Here is a 14,675-nt window from a genome sequence, read left to right as displayed (position 1 = left end):
TCTTTCTTTCTTTCTTTCTTTCTTTCTCTTTCTTTCTCCTCCCTTTCTTTCTTTCTCTTTCTTTCTCTTTCTTTCTCCTCCCTTTCTTTCTTTCTCCTCCCTTTCTTTCTTTCTTTTTTTCTCAAAATTATCTATCTATCGGTGAAGATGGGGGGGGGCGCCACAGGCTTTGCTCGCACAGGGCGCCTGAACACCTAAGGCCAGCCCTGGGCGCAACCACAGCCCCTGTTCTGTGTGAGCTCGGCTCTCCTCTCCTAATCGCTCGTTGTGCGCCGCCACCACTAATCCCTCATGTGTCCCGCTGAGCGCCCTGCTGCACTGTTACATCTTCTAGACCGGTCACACAGCGCTGCTCCGGGACTCCTTTGCTCTAGCCTGTCCCTCTGGTGCAGCGCTGTGTGTCTGTGTGTGCAGCGGAGGGGCGGGGCTCAATGGAGATGGGAGCCCGGAGCATTGAGAGGAGCAGCTGACCTCCGTGGAGCGGGAGGATGGCGCTGGCCTGGTCTCCACTGTCTGTGGAGTGCCGAGTGGGGGTTCTGTCTGTGTGGTGTGTGTGAGAGTCAGGTGGGCCAGTCACAGTGTATGTGTCAGGTAAGGGGGGGTCAGTGTGTCAGGTAAGGGGGGGTCAGTGTGTCAGGTGAGGGGGGGTCAGTGTATGTGTCAGGTAAGGGGGGTCAGTGTATGTGTCAGGTAAGGGGGGTCAGTGTATGTGTCAGGTGAGGGGGGGTCAGTGTGTCAGCTGAGGGGGGGTCATTGTGTCAGGTGAGGGGGGTCAGTGTATGTGTCAGATAAGGGGGGTGTCAGATAGGTCACATGTGTTGCAAGGGCAGAGTAAAGTGATGTCAGGGTCGCAGCGGGGAGGGGGGGGTGCGCAAAATTAGGATTCGCCTAGGGTGTCAAAGATCCTTGCACCGGCCCTGGTGGGGGGACATGGCTGCATATGTAGGGGACATGGCTGCATATGTGGGAGACATGGCTGCATATGTGGGAGACATGGCTGCATATGTGGGGGGACATGGCTGCATATGTAGGGGACATGGCTGCATATGTGGGAGACATGGCTGCATATGTGGGAGACATGGCTGCATATGTGGGAGACATGGCTGCATATGTAGGGGACATGGCTGCATATGTGGGAGACATGGCTGCATATGTAGGGGACATGGCTGCATATGTGGGAGACATGGCTGCATATGTGGGGGACATGGCTGCATATGTGGGGGGACATGGCTGCATATGTGGGGGGACATGGCTGCATATGTGGGGGACATGGCTGCATATGTGGGAGACATGGCTGCATCTGTGGGAGACATGGCTGCATATGTGGGAGACATGGCTGCATATGTGGGGGGACATGGCTGCATCTGTGGGAGACATGGCTGCATCTGTGGGGGGACATGGCTGCATATGTGGGGGGACATGGCTGCATATGTGGGGGGACATGGCTGCATATGTGGGGGACATGGCTGCATATGTGGGAGACATGGCTGCATCTGTGGGAGACATGGCTGCATATGTGGGAGACATGGCTGCATATGTGGGGGGACATGGCTGCATATGTAGGGGACATGGCTGCATCTGTGGGGGGACATGGCTGCATATGTGGGAGACATGGCTGCATATGTGGGGGGACATGGCTGCATCTGTGGGAGACATGGCTGCATCTGTGGGAGACATGGCTGCATATGTGGGAGACATGGCTGCATATGTGGGGGGACATGGCTGCATATGTAGGGGACATGGCTGCATCTGTGGGGGGACATGGCTGCATATGTGGGAGACATGGCTGCATATGTGGGGGGACATGGCTGCATCTGTGGGAGACATGGCTGCATATGTGGGAGACATGGCTGCATATGTGGGGGGACATGGCTGCATCTGTGGGAGACATGGCTGCATCTGTGGGGGGACATGGCTGCATATGTGGGGGACATGGCTGCATATGTGGGGGACATGGCTGCATCTGTGGGGGGACATGGCTGCATTTGGGGACACATTTAAAAAAAAGTATTGGTATTCGGTATCGGCGAGTACTTGAAAAAAAGTATCGGTACTTGTACTCGGTCCTAAAAAAGTGGTATCGGGACAACCCTAGTCTTGTGACTTCTATCAGTGTCTGGTTAAAGCTTGTAGGAGGAGTTTTCTTTTTACTCTGACGGTCCTATGAGGCTGCAGGATACCTGACCCTCTGTCTGGACAGTGCTGATTGGTCCTGTGCTGATCATATGCCCCCTCCCAAGAAAAAAAAAAAAAAACTATCTAGCAATACACACCAAACTGAGCATGTGCAGAGTGCCCCTCTGTACTATCAGGATATAGATTGGGGGACAGAGAAAGAAGGGGAGGATCAAAGAGGATAGGATCAAACAGCCTTTTTACAGAATGCGCAGGAATAACCCTTTAGGTTCCACAGTGAGTATAACAAGCATGCTTTACTTTAGACTGATTTTACTGCTGTGGGTTTAGTAACACTTTAATGCCACCCTAAACACAGCCAGCAAATGTGTTTTTCGCAAGCGTGAAAAACACGCATGGTAGATCTGAGGTCTTTTTGATTAAGAGGACCTGTCATGCTTTTTTCTGTTACTGGGGGTGTTTACATTCCTTGTAATAGGAATAAAAGTGACCCAAATATATTTTTTTTATATATGTAAAAAAAAAAGTAAAATAAATAAGAAAAAAATATATATATTTTTTAAAGTGCTCCGTCACGACGAGCTCAAGTTCAGAAGCGAACGCATACATGAGTAGCGCACACATGTGAGGTATCGACGCGATCGGTAGAGCGAGAGCAATAATTCTAGTCCTAGACCTCCTCTGTAACTTAAAACACGCAACCTGTAAATGTCACCTATGGAGATTTTTAAGGGTAAAAGTTTGTCGCCATTCCACCAGCGGGCACAACTTTGAAGCGTGACATGTTGGGTATCAATTTACTCGGAGTAACATTATCTTTCACAATGTAAAAAAATTGAGCTAACTTTACTGTTGTCTTATTTTTTCATTCAAAAAGGTAATTTTTTTCCCCAAAAAAGTACGCTTGTAAGACCGCTGCGCAAATCTCTGATACGTTACGCCGCTCTAACTTTGGGCGCAAGTTCTTTATTCAGAAAGAACTTGCGCCCTTAGTTACGGCGGCGTAACGAATGTGTTGCGGCGTAAGGCCGCGTAATTCAAATGGGGATGTAGGGGGCGTGTTTTATTCAAATTTGGCTTGACCCCGCGTATTTGACGTTTTTTTTTTACGGCGCATGCGCCGTTCGTGAAAACATCCCAGTGCGCATGCTCGAAAATCCGCCGCAAAACGTCATTGCTTTCGACGTGAACGTAAATTACGTCCAGCCGTATTCGTGAACGACTTACGCAAACGACGTAAAATTTCAAAACTCGGCGCGGGAACCACAGCCATACTTAACATTAGCTACGCCTCATATAGCAGGGGTAACTATACGCCGGAAAAAGCCGAACGCAAACGACGTAAAAAAAAAGCGCCGGGCGGTCGTTCGTTTCTGAATCGGCGTAAATACTAATTTGCATATTCCTTGCGTAAAAATACGGAAGCGCCACCTAGCGGCCAGCCTGAAATTGCAGCCTAAGATACGACGGTGTAAGACACTTACACCTGTCAGATCTTAGGGATATCTATGCGTAACCTGATTCTCTGAATCAGGCGCATAGATACGACCGAGCGCACTCAGAGATACGACGGCGTATAAGGAGATACGCCGTCGTATCTCTTTCTGAATCCGGCCCATAATGTTTGGGGGTTCTAAGTCATTTTCTACCAAAATTTTTTTTTAACTTAAAACCAACAAATGTCAGAATAAGGTTTAGTGTTTAAGTGGTTAAACGTTCCTCATTTACATACAGAAGTCTATTCCTTTGATGTAAAGGACAAATTGTTAGAATGTATTGGCCATACACGGGTCCAATTTCAACAGAACTTTCTTTCAAAAATCTTATCTAAGAATTTTGGTTCGTATTTCGCACCATTAGTGGGCTGCAGCAACAGCCGATTTTCGAGCGGCGATCGAATTTTAATAGTCCAACAGGTTGTTTTTTGTTTGTTTTTTAACAAATGATTTTCTATTAGATGATGGGAGAATCCTGCGAGAAATGTACGCGAAAAGAAAATGCATGTGCAAGAAAATAATATTTTTTTCTGTAGGAACATGAGGTGAAATTGAAAATTTGGTCGGTCGAATTTCAAAATCAATGGTGGCACCATCGGATCACAAAACGCATGAATTTTCAGATTTCCAAAAGAAAGTTCTAAGGCCGGGTACACACGGGCAAACATGTACGATGAAACCGGTCCGTCAGACCGTTTTCACCGTACATGTCTGCCCGGGGACTTCTGCACGATGGCTGTACTAACCATCGTACAGAAGTCCGCGCGTAAACAATACGCGGGGCGTGTCCGCGCCGTCGCCGCGACAATGACGCGGCGATGACGCGGCGACATGGGCGGGCCTGCCTTTTAAATGCTTCCACGCATGCGTCAAAGTCATTCGACGCATGCGAGGGACGGCGGGCGCTCGGACATGTACTGTAGGTCTCTACTGACGACCATACATGTCCGAGCGGGCAGGATTCCAGCGGACGGTTTTAAAACAAGTCCAGGAATATTTGCCCGCTGGGAAAAGGCCTGGCGGGCAAATGTTTGCTGGAATTCTGCCCGCTCGCGCCTACACATGACCGAACATGTCTGCTGAAACTGGTCCGCGGACCAGTTTCAGCATACATGTTTGGTCGTGTGTACGGGGCCTTAAGGGCCCTTTCACACGTGCGGACAGTGGGCCCGATTCAGGTAGACTTACGACGGGCGTATCAGTAGATACGCTGTCGTAAGTCCGAATCCCCGCCGTCGTATATTTAAGCGTATTCTCAAACTGAGATACGCTTAAATATTGCTAAGATACGACCGGCGTAAGTCTCCTACGCCGTCGTATCTTAACTGCATATTTACGCTGGCCGCTAGGGGCGTGTACGCTGATTTACGCCTAGAATATGTAAATCAGCTAGATACGCCTATTCACGAACGTACGCCCGGCCGTCGCAGTAAAGATACGCCGTTTACGTAAGGGGTTTTCGGGCATAAAGATAAACCGCCAAAAAGATGGCGCAGCCAATGTTAAGTATGGACGTCGGAACCGCGTTGAATTTTTCAAGTTTGACGTCGTTTGCGTACCTCTTCCGTGAATGGGGCTGGCCGTAAGTTACGTTCACGTCGAAAGCATTGACGATTTGCCAACGTCATTTGGAGCATGCGTACTGGGATACGTTCACGGACGGCGCATGCGCCGTTCGATCGAAACGTCATTTACGTGGGGGTCACACTTAATATACATTAAACACGCCCACAGCTTCAACATTTGAATTAGGCGGGCTTACCCTGGCCCTAATACGCTACGCCGCCGTATCTTTGGGCGCACAATCTTTGAGAATACCATACTCGCCTCTCAAAGTTGCATATGTAGGGGGACATGGCTGCATATGTAGGGGACATGGCTGCATATGTGGGAGACATGGCTGCATATGTGGGAGACATGGCTGCATATGTGGGGGGACATGGCTGCATATGTAGGGGACATGGCTGCATATGTGGGAGACATGGCTGCATATGTGGGAGACATGGCTGCATATGTGGGGGGACATGGCTGCATATGTAGGGGACATGGCTGCATATGTGGGAGACATGGCTGCATATGTGGGAGACATGGCTGCATATGTGGGAGACATGGCTGCATATGTGGGGGGACATGGCTGCATATGTAGGGGACATGGCTGCATATGTGGGGGACATGGCTGCATATGTGGGGGGACATGGCTGCATATGTGGGGGGACATGGCTGCATATGTGGGGGACATGGCTGCATATGTGGGAGACATGGCTGCATCTGTGGGAGACATGGCTGCATATGTGGGAGACATGGCTGCATATGTGGGGGGACATGGCTGCATATGTGGGGGGACATGGCTGCATCTGTGGGGGGACATGGCTGCATATGTGGGGGGACATGGCTGCATATGTGGGGGACATGGCTGCATATGTGGGAGACATGGCTGCATCTGTGGGAGACATGGCTGCATATGTGGGAGACATGGCTGCATATGTGGGGGGACATGGCTGCATATGTAGGGGACATGGCTGCATCTGTGGGGGGACATGGCTGCATATGTGGGGGGACATGGCTGCATCTGTGGGAGACATGGCTGCATCTGTGGGAGACATGGCTGCATATGTGGGAGACATGGCTGCATATGTGGGGGGACATGGCTGCATATGTAGGGGACATGGCTGCATCTGTGGGGGGACATGGCTGCATATGTGGGGGGACATGGCTGCATCTGTGGGAGACATGGCTGCATATGTGGGAGACATGGCTGCATATGTGGGGGGACATGGCTGCATCTGTGGGAGACATGGCTGCATCTGTGGGGGGACATGGCTGCATATGTGGGGGGACATGGCTGCATCTGTGGGAGACATGGCTGCATCTGTGGGAAACATGGCTGCATATGTGGGGGGACATGGCTGCATCTGTGGGAGACATGGCTGCATCTGTGGGGGGACATGGCTGCATATGTGGGGGGACATGGCTGCATATGTGGGGGACATGGCTGCATATGTGGGGGACATGGCTGCATCTGTGGGGGGACATGGCTGCATTTGGGGACACATTTAAAAAAAAGTATTGGTATTCGGTATCGGCGAGTACTTGAAAAAAAGTATCGGTACTTGTACTCGGTCCTAAAAAAGTGGTATCGGGACAACCCTAGTCTTGTGACTTCTATCAGTGTCTGGTTAAAGCTTGTAGGAGGAGTTTTCTTTTTACTCTGACGGTCCTATGAGGCTGCAGGATACCTGACCCTCTGTCTGGACAGTGCTGATTGGTCCTGTGCTGATCATATGCCCCCTCCCAAGAAAAAAAAAAAAAAACTATCTAGCAATACACACCACACTGAGCATGTGCAGAGTGCCCCTCTGTACTATCAGGATATAGATTGGGGGACAGAGAAAGAAGGGGAGGATCAAAGAGGATAGGATCAAACAGCCTTTTTACAGAATGCGCAGGAATAACCCTTTAGGTTCCACAGTGAGTATAACAAGCATGCTTTACTTTAGACTGATTTTACTGCTGTGGGTTTAGTAACACTTTAATGCCACCCTAAACACAGCCAGCAAATGTGTTTTTCGCAAGCGTGAAAAACATGCATTGTAGATCTGAGGTCTTTTTGATTAAGAGGACCTGTCATGCTTTTTTCTGTTACTGGGGGTGTTTACATTCCTTGTAATAGGAATAAAAGTGACCCAAATATATTTTTTTTATATATGTAAAAAAAAAAAGTAAAATAAATAAGAAAAAAATATATATATTTTTTAAAGTGCTCCGTCACGACGAGCTCAAGTTCAGAAGCGAACGCATACATGAGTAGCGCACACATGTGAGGTATCGACGCGATCGGTAGAGCGAGAGCAATAATTCTAGTCCTAGACCTCCTCTGTAACTTAAAAAAACCGCAACCTGTAAATGTCACCTATGGAGATTTTTAAGGGTAAAAGTTTGTCGCCATTCCACCAGCGGGCACAACTTTGAAGCGTGACATGTTGGGTATCAATTTACTCGGAGTAACATTATCTTTCACAATGTAAAAAAATTGAGCTAACTTTACTGTTGTCTTATTTTTTCATTCAAAAAGGTAATTTTTTTCCCCAAAAAAGTACGCTTGTAAGACCGCTGCGCAAATACGGTGTGACAAAAAGTATTGCAATGACCGCCATTTTATTCTCTAGGGTGTTTTGGGGGTTCCAAGTGATTTTCTAGCAAAAAAAAAAAAAGATCTCAGAAAGAGACTCGGTCCTTAAAGTGGAGGTTCACCCTCAAAATTAACTTTTTTGCTAACCTATCTCTAGCCTTAAAGCGGTGTTTCACCCTAAAAAACACGTTTCTATGATAACATCAATCATACTAGCGCGAGCTACAGTACGCCTTTCTTTTTTTTTTTTTTTTCGCCGTACTCACAGTTTACTGCCGATTGACGGCCGGCTATGGCGCGTCACGCTTCCCGAAGATAGCCGAAATAGGACTTGCCTCTTCACGGCGCTATACGGCGCCTGCGCACAGACATCGGAGCTGACTGTGCAGACGCCGTGAAGAGGCAAGTCCTATTTCGGGAAGCGTGACGCGCCTTAGCCGGCCGTCAATCATCTTCCCTGTGCATAGGAACGCCCATTCCCCGCGGGGAGTCTGAAACTTCACTACGGCAGTAAACTGTGAGTACGGTGCCAAAAAATAAAATAAAGGCGTACTGTAGATTGCGCTTGATGGCATGCTAGAAAAAATGTTTTTTAGGGTGAACCCCCGCTTTAATAAAGGCTTGTAGCGTTGTATTTTTTTTTTTAATGTGTACACTTATCTGTCTTCAGGCGCACTTCCGGTTCTTCTTCCTTGCGGGGACTGGGCGTATCGCTCCTTTTCCCTGACGGGGAGCTCTGCATAGATGATTGACGTGCGCGTCATCGCCTTCCGAAAATATCTGACGGGGACTCGGCTCTCTACGGCGCCTGCGGTGTAGAGCTGACTGCGCAGGCGCCGTAAAGTGCCAAGTCCCCCTCGGATATTTTCGGAAGGCGATGACGCGCACGTCAATCATCTATGCAGAGCTTAGGAACGCCTACTCCCCGGGGGAGCGAGAAGCCGGGTGAAAACGACGGAAAAAGTAAGTACAGACCGAAAAAAAAAAAAATCCAGCATACTGTTGATGTCAGCAGATAAAACAGTCTATAGATATTTTAGGGTGAACCCCCGCTTTAGGGGGGTAAATCTTCCCGAGGTGAAATGGTTAATGGATCTTCTCCCAGCGTCACCTCTGTGAGTGAGCCTTACACGGGGCACACATAATCCCAAGGCTTGCACTGTGTATGGAGTAGGATTGTAATATAATATATGATGGATTGTAATGTATGAGAAGCGCAGAGCCCCCTCCAGTCCTATTACCTGTGTCGCCGTCCCCGTCTATCGCTGTGCTGCTGTATATCCATCCGTCTCCATAGCAACCCCGGCCGACCCGGCTCGCTCCGCCTCTTTGTTGACATCCCGAGCCAGGTAGGCGGGGCGGGACTACAGTTCCCGGCGTACCCCGCGGTGTGAGGACACGCCCCCCTGTCAGCTGTCTGTGGAGCGGGTGGCAGCGCAGTTGTTTTTATAGAGACGTCACTCGCTGGGGGATTGGAGGTGACCCGGAGCGGCGGGCGGAGGACGGGAGTGTAAACACGAGGCCTGGGGCTCCCCGGGGCCGGCCTGGCTCACAGCGGTAAATGGGAGGGGAGGGGCTCATCACACTGTCCTCTATGTATGTCACCGCCTGACCTCTGTGTATGGGGTGTCCTGTCATAGATGATCACCAGGAGGGGGGCCTGGATGTGGTTGTCCATGGAAACGTTGCAGCCAATCAGAGGTGGCCATTGCTCACCTCCTATGGAGAATAGAGGGGGGCTGGCACTGCCATCAGGAGTTGTGACTTCACCTGCTCAGGCCTCATTCACACCTGAGCGCCCCACCGCATAGATAGCCCTTCGCTTGGCTTATGTGTGAAAACGCAGACATGTAGCTGGTGGGGGCGCTGTGCCGGGTCCTGGTCTGCGCATGTTTGGTGTGCCATTTATTGGCACCGAAAGGTGTGACACGCGGTTTTGGCGTGTTGCGGGAAGGTGAATGGGCGCTAAGTGATGCAGAACATAAGATGAAGGCCTGGCAGATGACATCTGTAGTTGGCCTACAGGTTCCCCTCATACAGGGTCATGTTTTCTGTGTGTCTGTGATAATCTAGAATAATCTAGAACCCAGCGGGGGAAGGGAAAGGACCTCTGTTGTCATCAGGGTTGTCATTTAGGAGATTAGCCCGACGTCCTGCAGATGCAAGAGATGATGGGAAGTTTCTCCAATGGGAATACCGACTTCTACAACTGGGTAAGAGACTCTTTTACACTCAGTGCCCTCTGAAGAGCTGATCACTTTTGGTTTGCTTTTCAGAGGGCATTTGACAGGCTCAGAGAAGGCGTTATAAAGGGTTCCTCCAGTGGTTTCAAGGAGTTCCTTGAGTAGTAAACAGTGGCGGGTTGATCTCCTGCCTGACGGTGTCCAACACCCCTCTGCAAAGCCAACCTCATGGGACGTCGCTTCTACTTTCTCAGGTAAGTAGCCACTCGCACCAATGATCATGTTGGCAGTCTGTAAGGGGAACATTCACCCCGCTGTCCACCAATGGAAGGGGCATTCCTGCCACTGACCACCGATGGAAGGGGCGTCCCTGCCACTGTCCACCGATGGAAGGGGCGTCCCTGCCACTGTCCACCGATGGAAGGGGCGTCCCTGCCACTGTCCACCGATGGAAGGGGCGTCCCTGCCACTGTCCACCGATGGAAGGGGCGTCCCTGCCACTGTCCACCGATGGAAGGGGCGTCCCTGCCACTGTCCACCGATGGAAGGGGCGTCCCTGCCACTGATGGAAGGGGCGTCCCTGCCACTGTCCATCGATGGAAGGGGCGTCCCTGCCACTGTCCTCCGATGGAAGGGGCGTCCCTACCACTGATGGAAGGGGCGTCCCTACCACTGTCCACCGATGGAAGGGGCGTCCCTGCCACTGTCCACCAATGGAAGGGGCATTCCTGCCGCTGACCACCGATGGAAGGGGCGTCCCTGCCACTGTCCTCCGATGGAAGGGGCGTCCCTACCGCTGACCACTGTCCACCGATGGAAGGGGCGTCCCTGCCACTGTCCACTGATGGAAGGGGCGTCCCTGCCACTGATGGAAGGGGCGTCCCTGCCACTGTCCACCGATGGAAGGGGCGTCCCTGCCACTGTCCTCCGATGGAAGGGGCGTTCTTCTCATTGAGTATAAGTAACATGGCATGACTTCCACTGGTGGTGTGGCTGATGTACGGTGAGCTGTAGCTATCACTTTTAGCAGAGCTTCTCTGAGATCAGATAATTCTTTCAAGGGCTCCTTCATGGCAGATGGGGTGAGAAGGGCTGATATGAGGGGATGGGGGGGTGAGAAGGGCTGATATGGGGGGGGTGAGAAGGGCTTGTATGGGGGGGGGGTGAGAAGGGCTTGTATGGGGGGGGGGGTGAGAAGAGCTTGTATGGGGGGGGGGTGAGAAGGGCTTGTATGGGGGGGGGGTGAGAAGAGCTTGTATGGGGGGGGGGGTGAGAAGGGCTTGTATGGGGGGGGGGGGAGAAGAGGTTGTATGGGGGGGGGGGGGTGAGAAGGGCTTGTATGGGGGGGGGGTGAGAAGAGCTTGTATGGGGGGGGGGTGAGAGGGCTGATATGGGGGGGGGGGAGAAGGGCTGATATAAAGTGTCTGTGGTCTCAGTTGGGTGTGTGTTGCTTCTAGGTTGTCTAAGGCAGTATTGTCTTGGGGTACGTTGGGTTACATCAGCCCCTTGTAGCTCGTCTCTGGGGACTGTAATGTGGAGGAAGTGCAGGTTCCCGTGTGTTGTTTTCGTAGAGCTCGGTTTTGGTTTCCTGTGCAGTAAATCAATCTCCTCACCTCCCAGTACACAAGTGTTGCAGAATCCCTGTCACCATTTCATCAGCTGTGTTACCAAACATTTGAATTCATAAGGAAATGTATGAGTGGTGTGCTGAGGACGGTAACTGTACATACAAAGGACAGCAAACTATTATTGCCTATTCTAGGACTGACTACACAACTTTTAAAGAGCAACTCCACTTTTGTTGAGACAATAATAATCCTGTCTGGGTGATCAATGTACATTGCAAGGATTTTATCCACATTAGCGCTGGACCTATTCTGACACTTCTCACATATATGGAAAAATCTGCATTATTTTGCTTGAAAGTTACTTGGAACCCCCAAAACATTTATATATATATATATATGTGTGTGTGTGTGTGTGTGTGTGTATGTGTATATATATATATATATATATATGTATATATATATATGTGTGTGTGTGTGTGTGTGTGTGTGTGTTATTGTGCAGCTGTTTTTGAAACAGTTTTTTGTTAAAGTACACTTTAATGAATTTTAGTGCAAACACAATATATAACCTGATTTTTTTATCAGCATGTCACGATTTACACAGGAGGTGCTAGAATTATTGCTCTCTTGCTGACATTTTGCAGTGGTGCAATTGCTGTTCACATTTGCGCGCAAGTAGTGGAGGGCAGAGTGCTTTTTAAAATAAAAATGTTACTTTATTTTAAAAAAAATATATTTTTTTTATATATTTTTTTTTTTTCTCGAAACATTTTATTTATTTTTTTTATAAACTTTGGGCCAGATTCACAGAAGAGATACGCCGTCGTATCTCCTGATACGCCGTCGTATCTCCTGATACGCCGTCGTATCTCCTGATACGCCGTCGTATCTCCTGATACGCTGTCGTATGTCTGTGATCCGCCCGTCCTAACTATGCGGCTGATTCATAGAATCAGTTACGCATAGCTAGCCCTAAGATCTGACAGGTGTAATTGACTTACACTGTCGGATCTTAGGATGCAATTCTATGCCGGCCGCTAGGTGGCGAGGCCATTGCGGCGTAGAATATGCAAATGACTAGTTACGTCGATCCACGAACGTCCGCGTTACCCGTCGCTCTAACTTTACGTCGTTTCCGTCGAGATACGTGTCGTAAAATTAGGGCTGAGCCCTAGGTGTTCTAAGCCATGTTAAGTATGGCCGTCGTTCCCGCGTCAAAATTTAAAAAAATCACGTCATTTGTGTAAGTCGTCCGTGAATGGCACTGGACGCCATTTACGTTAACGTCTAAACAAATGACGTCCGTGCGTCACGCGCCTAATTTAAATGGTGCCCGCCCCATTTGAATAGGGCGGGCTTGCGCTGAGCGCATTTACGTTACACCGCCGCAAGTTTACAGCGGAAATGTATGTGAATTTGGCCCTTTATTGCTATCACTAGGAATTACCAACATCCCTTGTGATAGCATGGACAGTGACAGGTATGCTTTACTGAAAGATCTGGGGTCTATTAGACCCCAGATCTCTCCCCTGCCCATAACAAGCATCAGATCAAACCAAGATTGGTTTGATGCAATGTTTTCCCAAGCCAGTAAGGCCTGGTTCACACCTATGCCGTTAGCTTTTGATCCTTTTTGCACTGATTTTTTTGCACATGTGTTTGTTTTTTTTTGTTTTTTTTATTTATGTGTTTTGCATTCTTATGCTTTTTTTTTTTTTTTCCAATTTGTCATTGGGCAGATTAAAAAATATAAAACGTAAATCGCAGGAAAAAGCGCACTTCAGGCTTTTCTGCAGGTTCTCTGTTGAAGTCTATTGAGTAAAAAATTCACAGTTTTACATTTTAAAAAGTCCAAGACCCTTTCCAAAAACGCAGCAGCTGAAAAAAAACATAGATGTGAACGTGTACCATAGGAAACCATGTTAAAGAGGAAGTAAACCCTTATGGCTTGTTTACATTGCTTCTGGTTTCTTAGACCATAGAGATGATTGGGGACGTTCAGTTGGAATATGAAAGCTGAGGAAAGCAGCGTCTGTAAAGGTGATCAAGCCGCTAATTAACAGCTAGGAACGATTTTGCAACAAAGAGCATTGGCTTGCTGAAAGATAAAATACTGGGATGCTCGATGTACTGATAAGTGGAAGTGGTTGACAAACCTTTTTGCAGATTTCTACCTGTTTCTGCTCTGAAGGAATAGCTATTAGTTTGACCATGTCCTTTGGATACTTATTCTGAACTGGAGGGTCTGGTTTATTATAATCACCTGGTGCACTCTATAAGTGATCTGATGAGAAATGTTGCAGGGTCTGCAACCCTTTTAGAAGTAATTAACCCTTAGATAGTATCTCGCCAAAAAATATAGGGCCAGATTCACAAACGAGATACGACGGCGTATCTCCTGATACGCCGTCGTATCTCTGTTTCTAACTATGCGACTGATTCATAGAATCGGTTACGCATAGCTAGCCCTAAGATCCGACAGGTGTAATGGACTCACACTGTCCGGATCTTAGGATGCAGTACCGCGGCCGCCGCTGGGGGGAGTTCTCATTGTAAACCAGCGTCGGGTATGCAAATTAGCACTTACGGAGATCCACAAAGCTTTTTCCCTTCGTTAAGTCGCCGTAAGTGTTAGTTTGCCGTCGCAAAGATAGGGTACCTTTTACAAAGTGTAAAGTTAGTACACCATGTAAAAGTGTACCCGTCTTTCCCGCGTCGCTGTCAAATTTTTTTTAAATTATTATTTTTTTTTCCCGGCGCAACTCTTTTTTACCCGTCGCGATTCACAAAACCTCGGCGCATCGTAACTTCGCGCAAAGCACGTCGGGAAATTTGCGTCGGGAGCATGCGCAGTACGTCCGGTGCGGGAGCGTGCCTAATTTAAATGGGACTCGCCCCATTTGAATTGGCCCGCCTTGCGCCGGCCGGATTACGGATACACCGCCGCAAATTTCCAGGTAAGTGCTTTGTGGATCGGGCACGACGAATTGCGACGGTGTAACTTAAATCGGAAAAGTTAAGTTGCGCCCGGGCTACGTGAATCTGGCCCATAATTTCTATTGCTGAGGATACCCAAAATGTGACTATTTTAGTACAGACTTCTGGGAAATCCAGTGAGCCAATCAGAAGCAGGAAACATCATTTTTGGAGGCATTCTGTACAC

The 14,675-nt window shown here is 49.0% G+C and overlaps 1 protein-coding gene across 3 annotated transcripts in view; it reads left to right on the top strand.

Annotated features, from left to right (window-relative positions):
- The first annotated feature begins 9,151 nt into the window (after positions 1-9,151).
- The window catches only part of CCPG1 (cell cycle progression 1), an 84,560-nt gene continuing 79,036 nt past the window's right edge, over positions 9,152-14,675 (top strand). Inside the window, exons 1-2 of one of the 3 annotated variants that reach the window (XM_040342724.1) lie at positions 9,152-9,318; positions 10,038-10,198. Coding sequence is in view for 1 of the 3 variants with exons in the window: in XM_040342722.1 (XP_040198656.1) it covers positions 9,921-9,974 (54 nt within the window). In the remaining 2 variants the exon portion in view is untranslated. Of the gene's footprint in view, positions 9,319-9,914; positions 9,975-10,037; positions 10,199-14,675 lie in introns of those variants that run through there. The other 2 variants (XM_040342723.1, XM_040342722.1) reach the window with 2 other exon arrangements.

The sequence above is a fragment of the Rana temporaria genome, chromosome 3 (genome assembly GCF_905171775.1).
Source record: "Rana temporaria chromosome 3, aRanTem1.1, whole genome shotgun sequence".
Lineage (NCBI taxonomy): Eukaryota > Metazoa > Chordata > Amphibia > Anura > Ranidae > Rana > Rana temporaria.
Note: the sequence above shows the minus strand (reverse complement) of the source record. Positions and strands in the feature narration are given on the sequence as shown.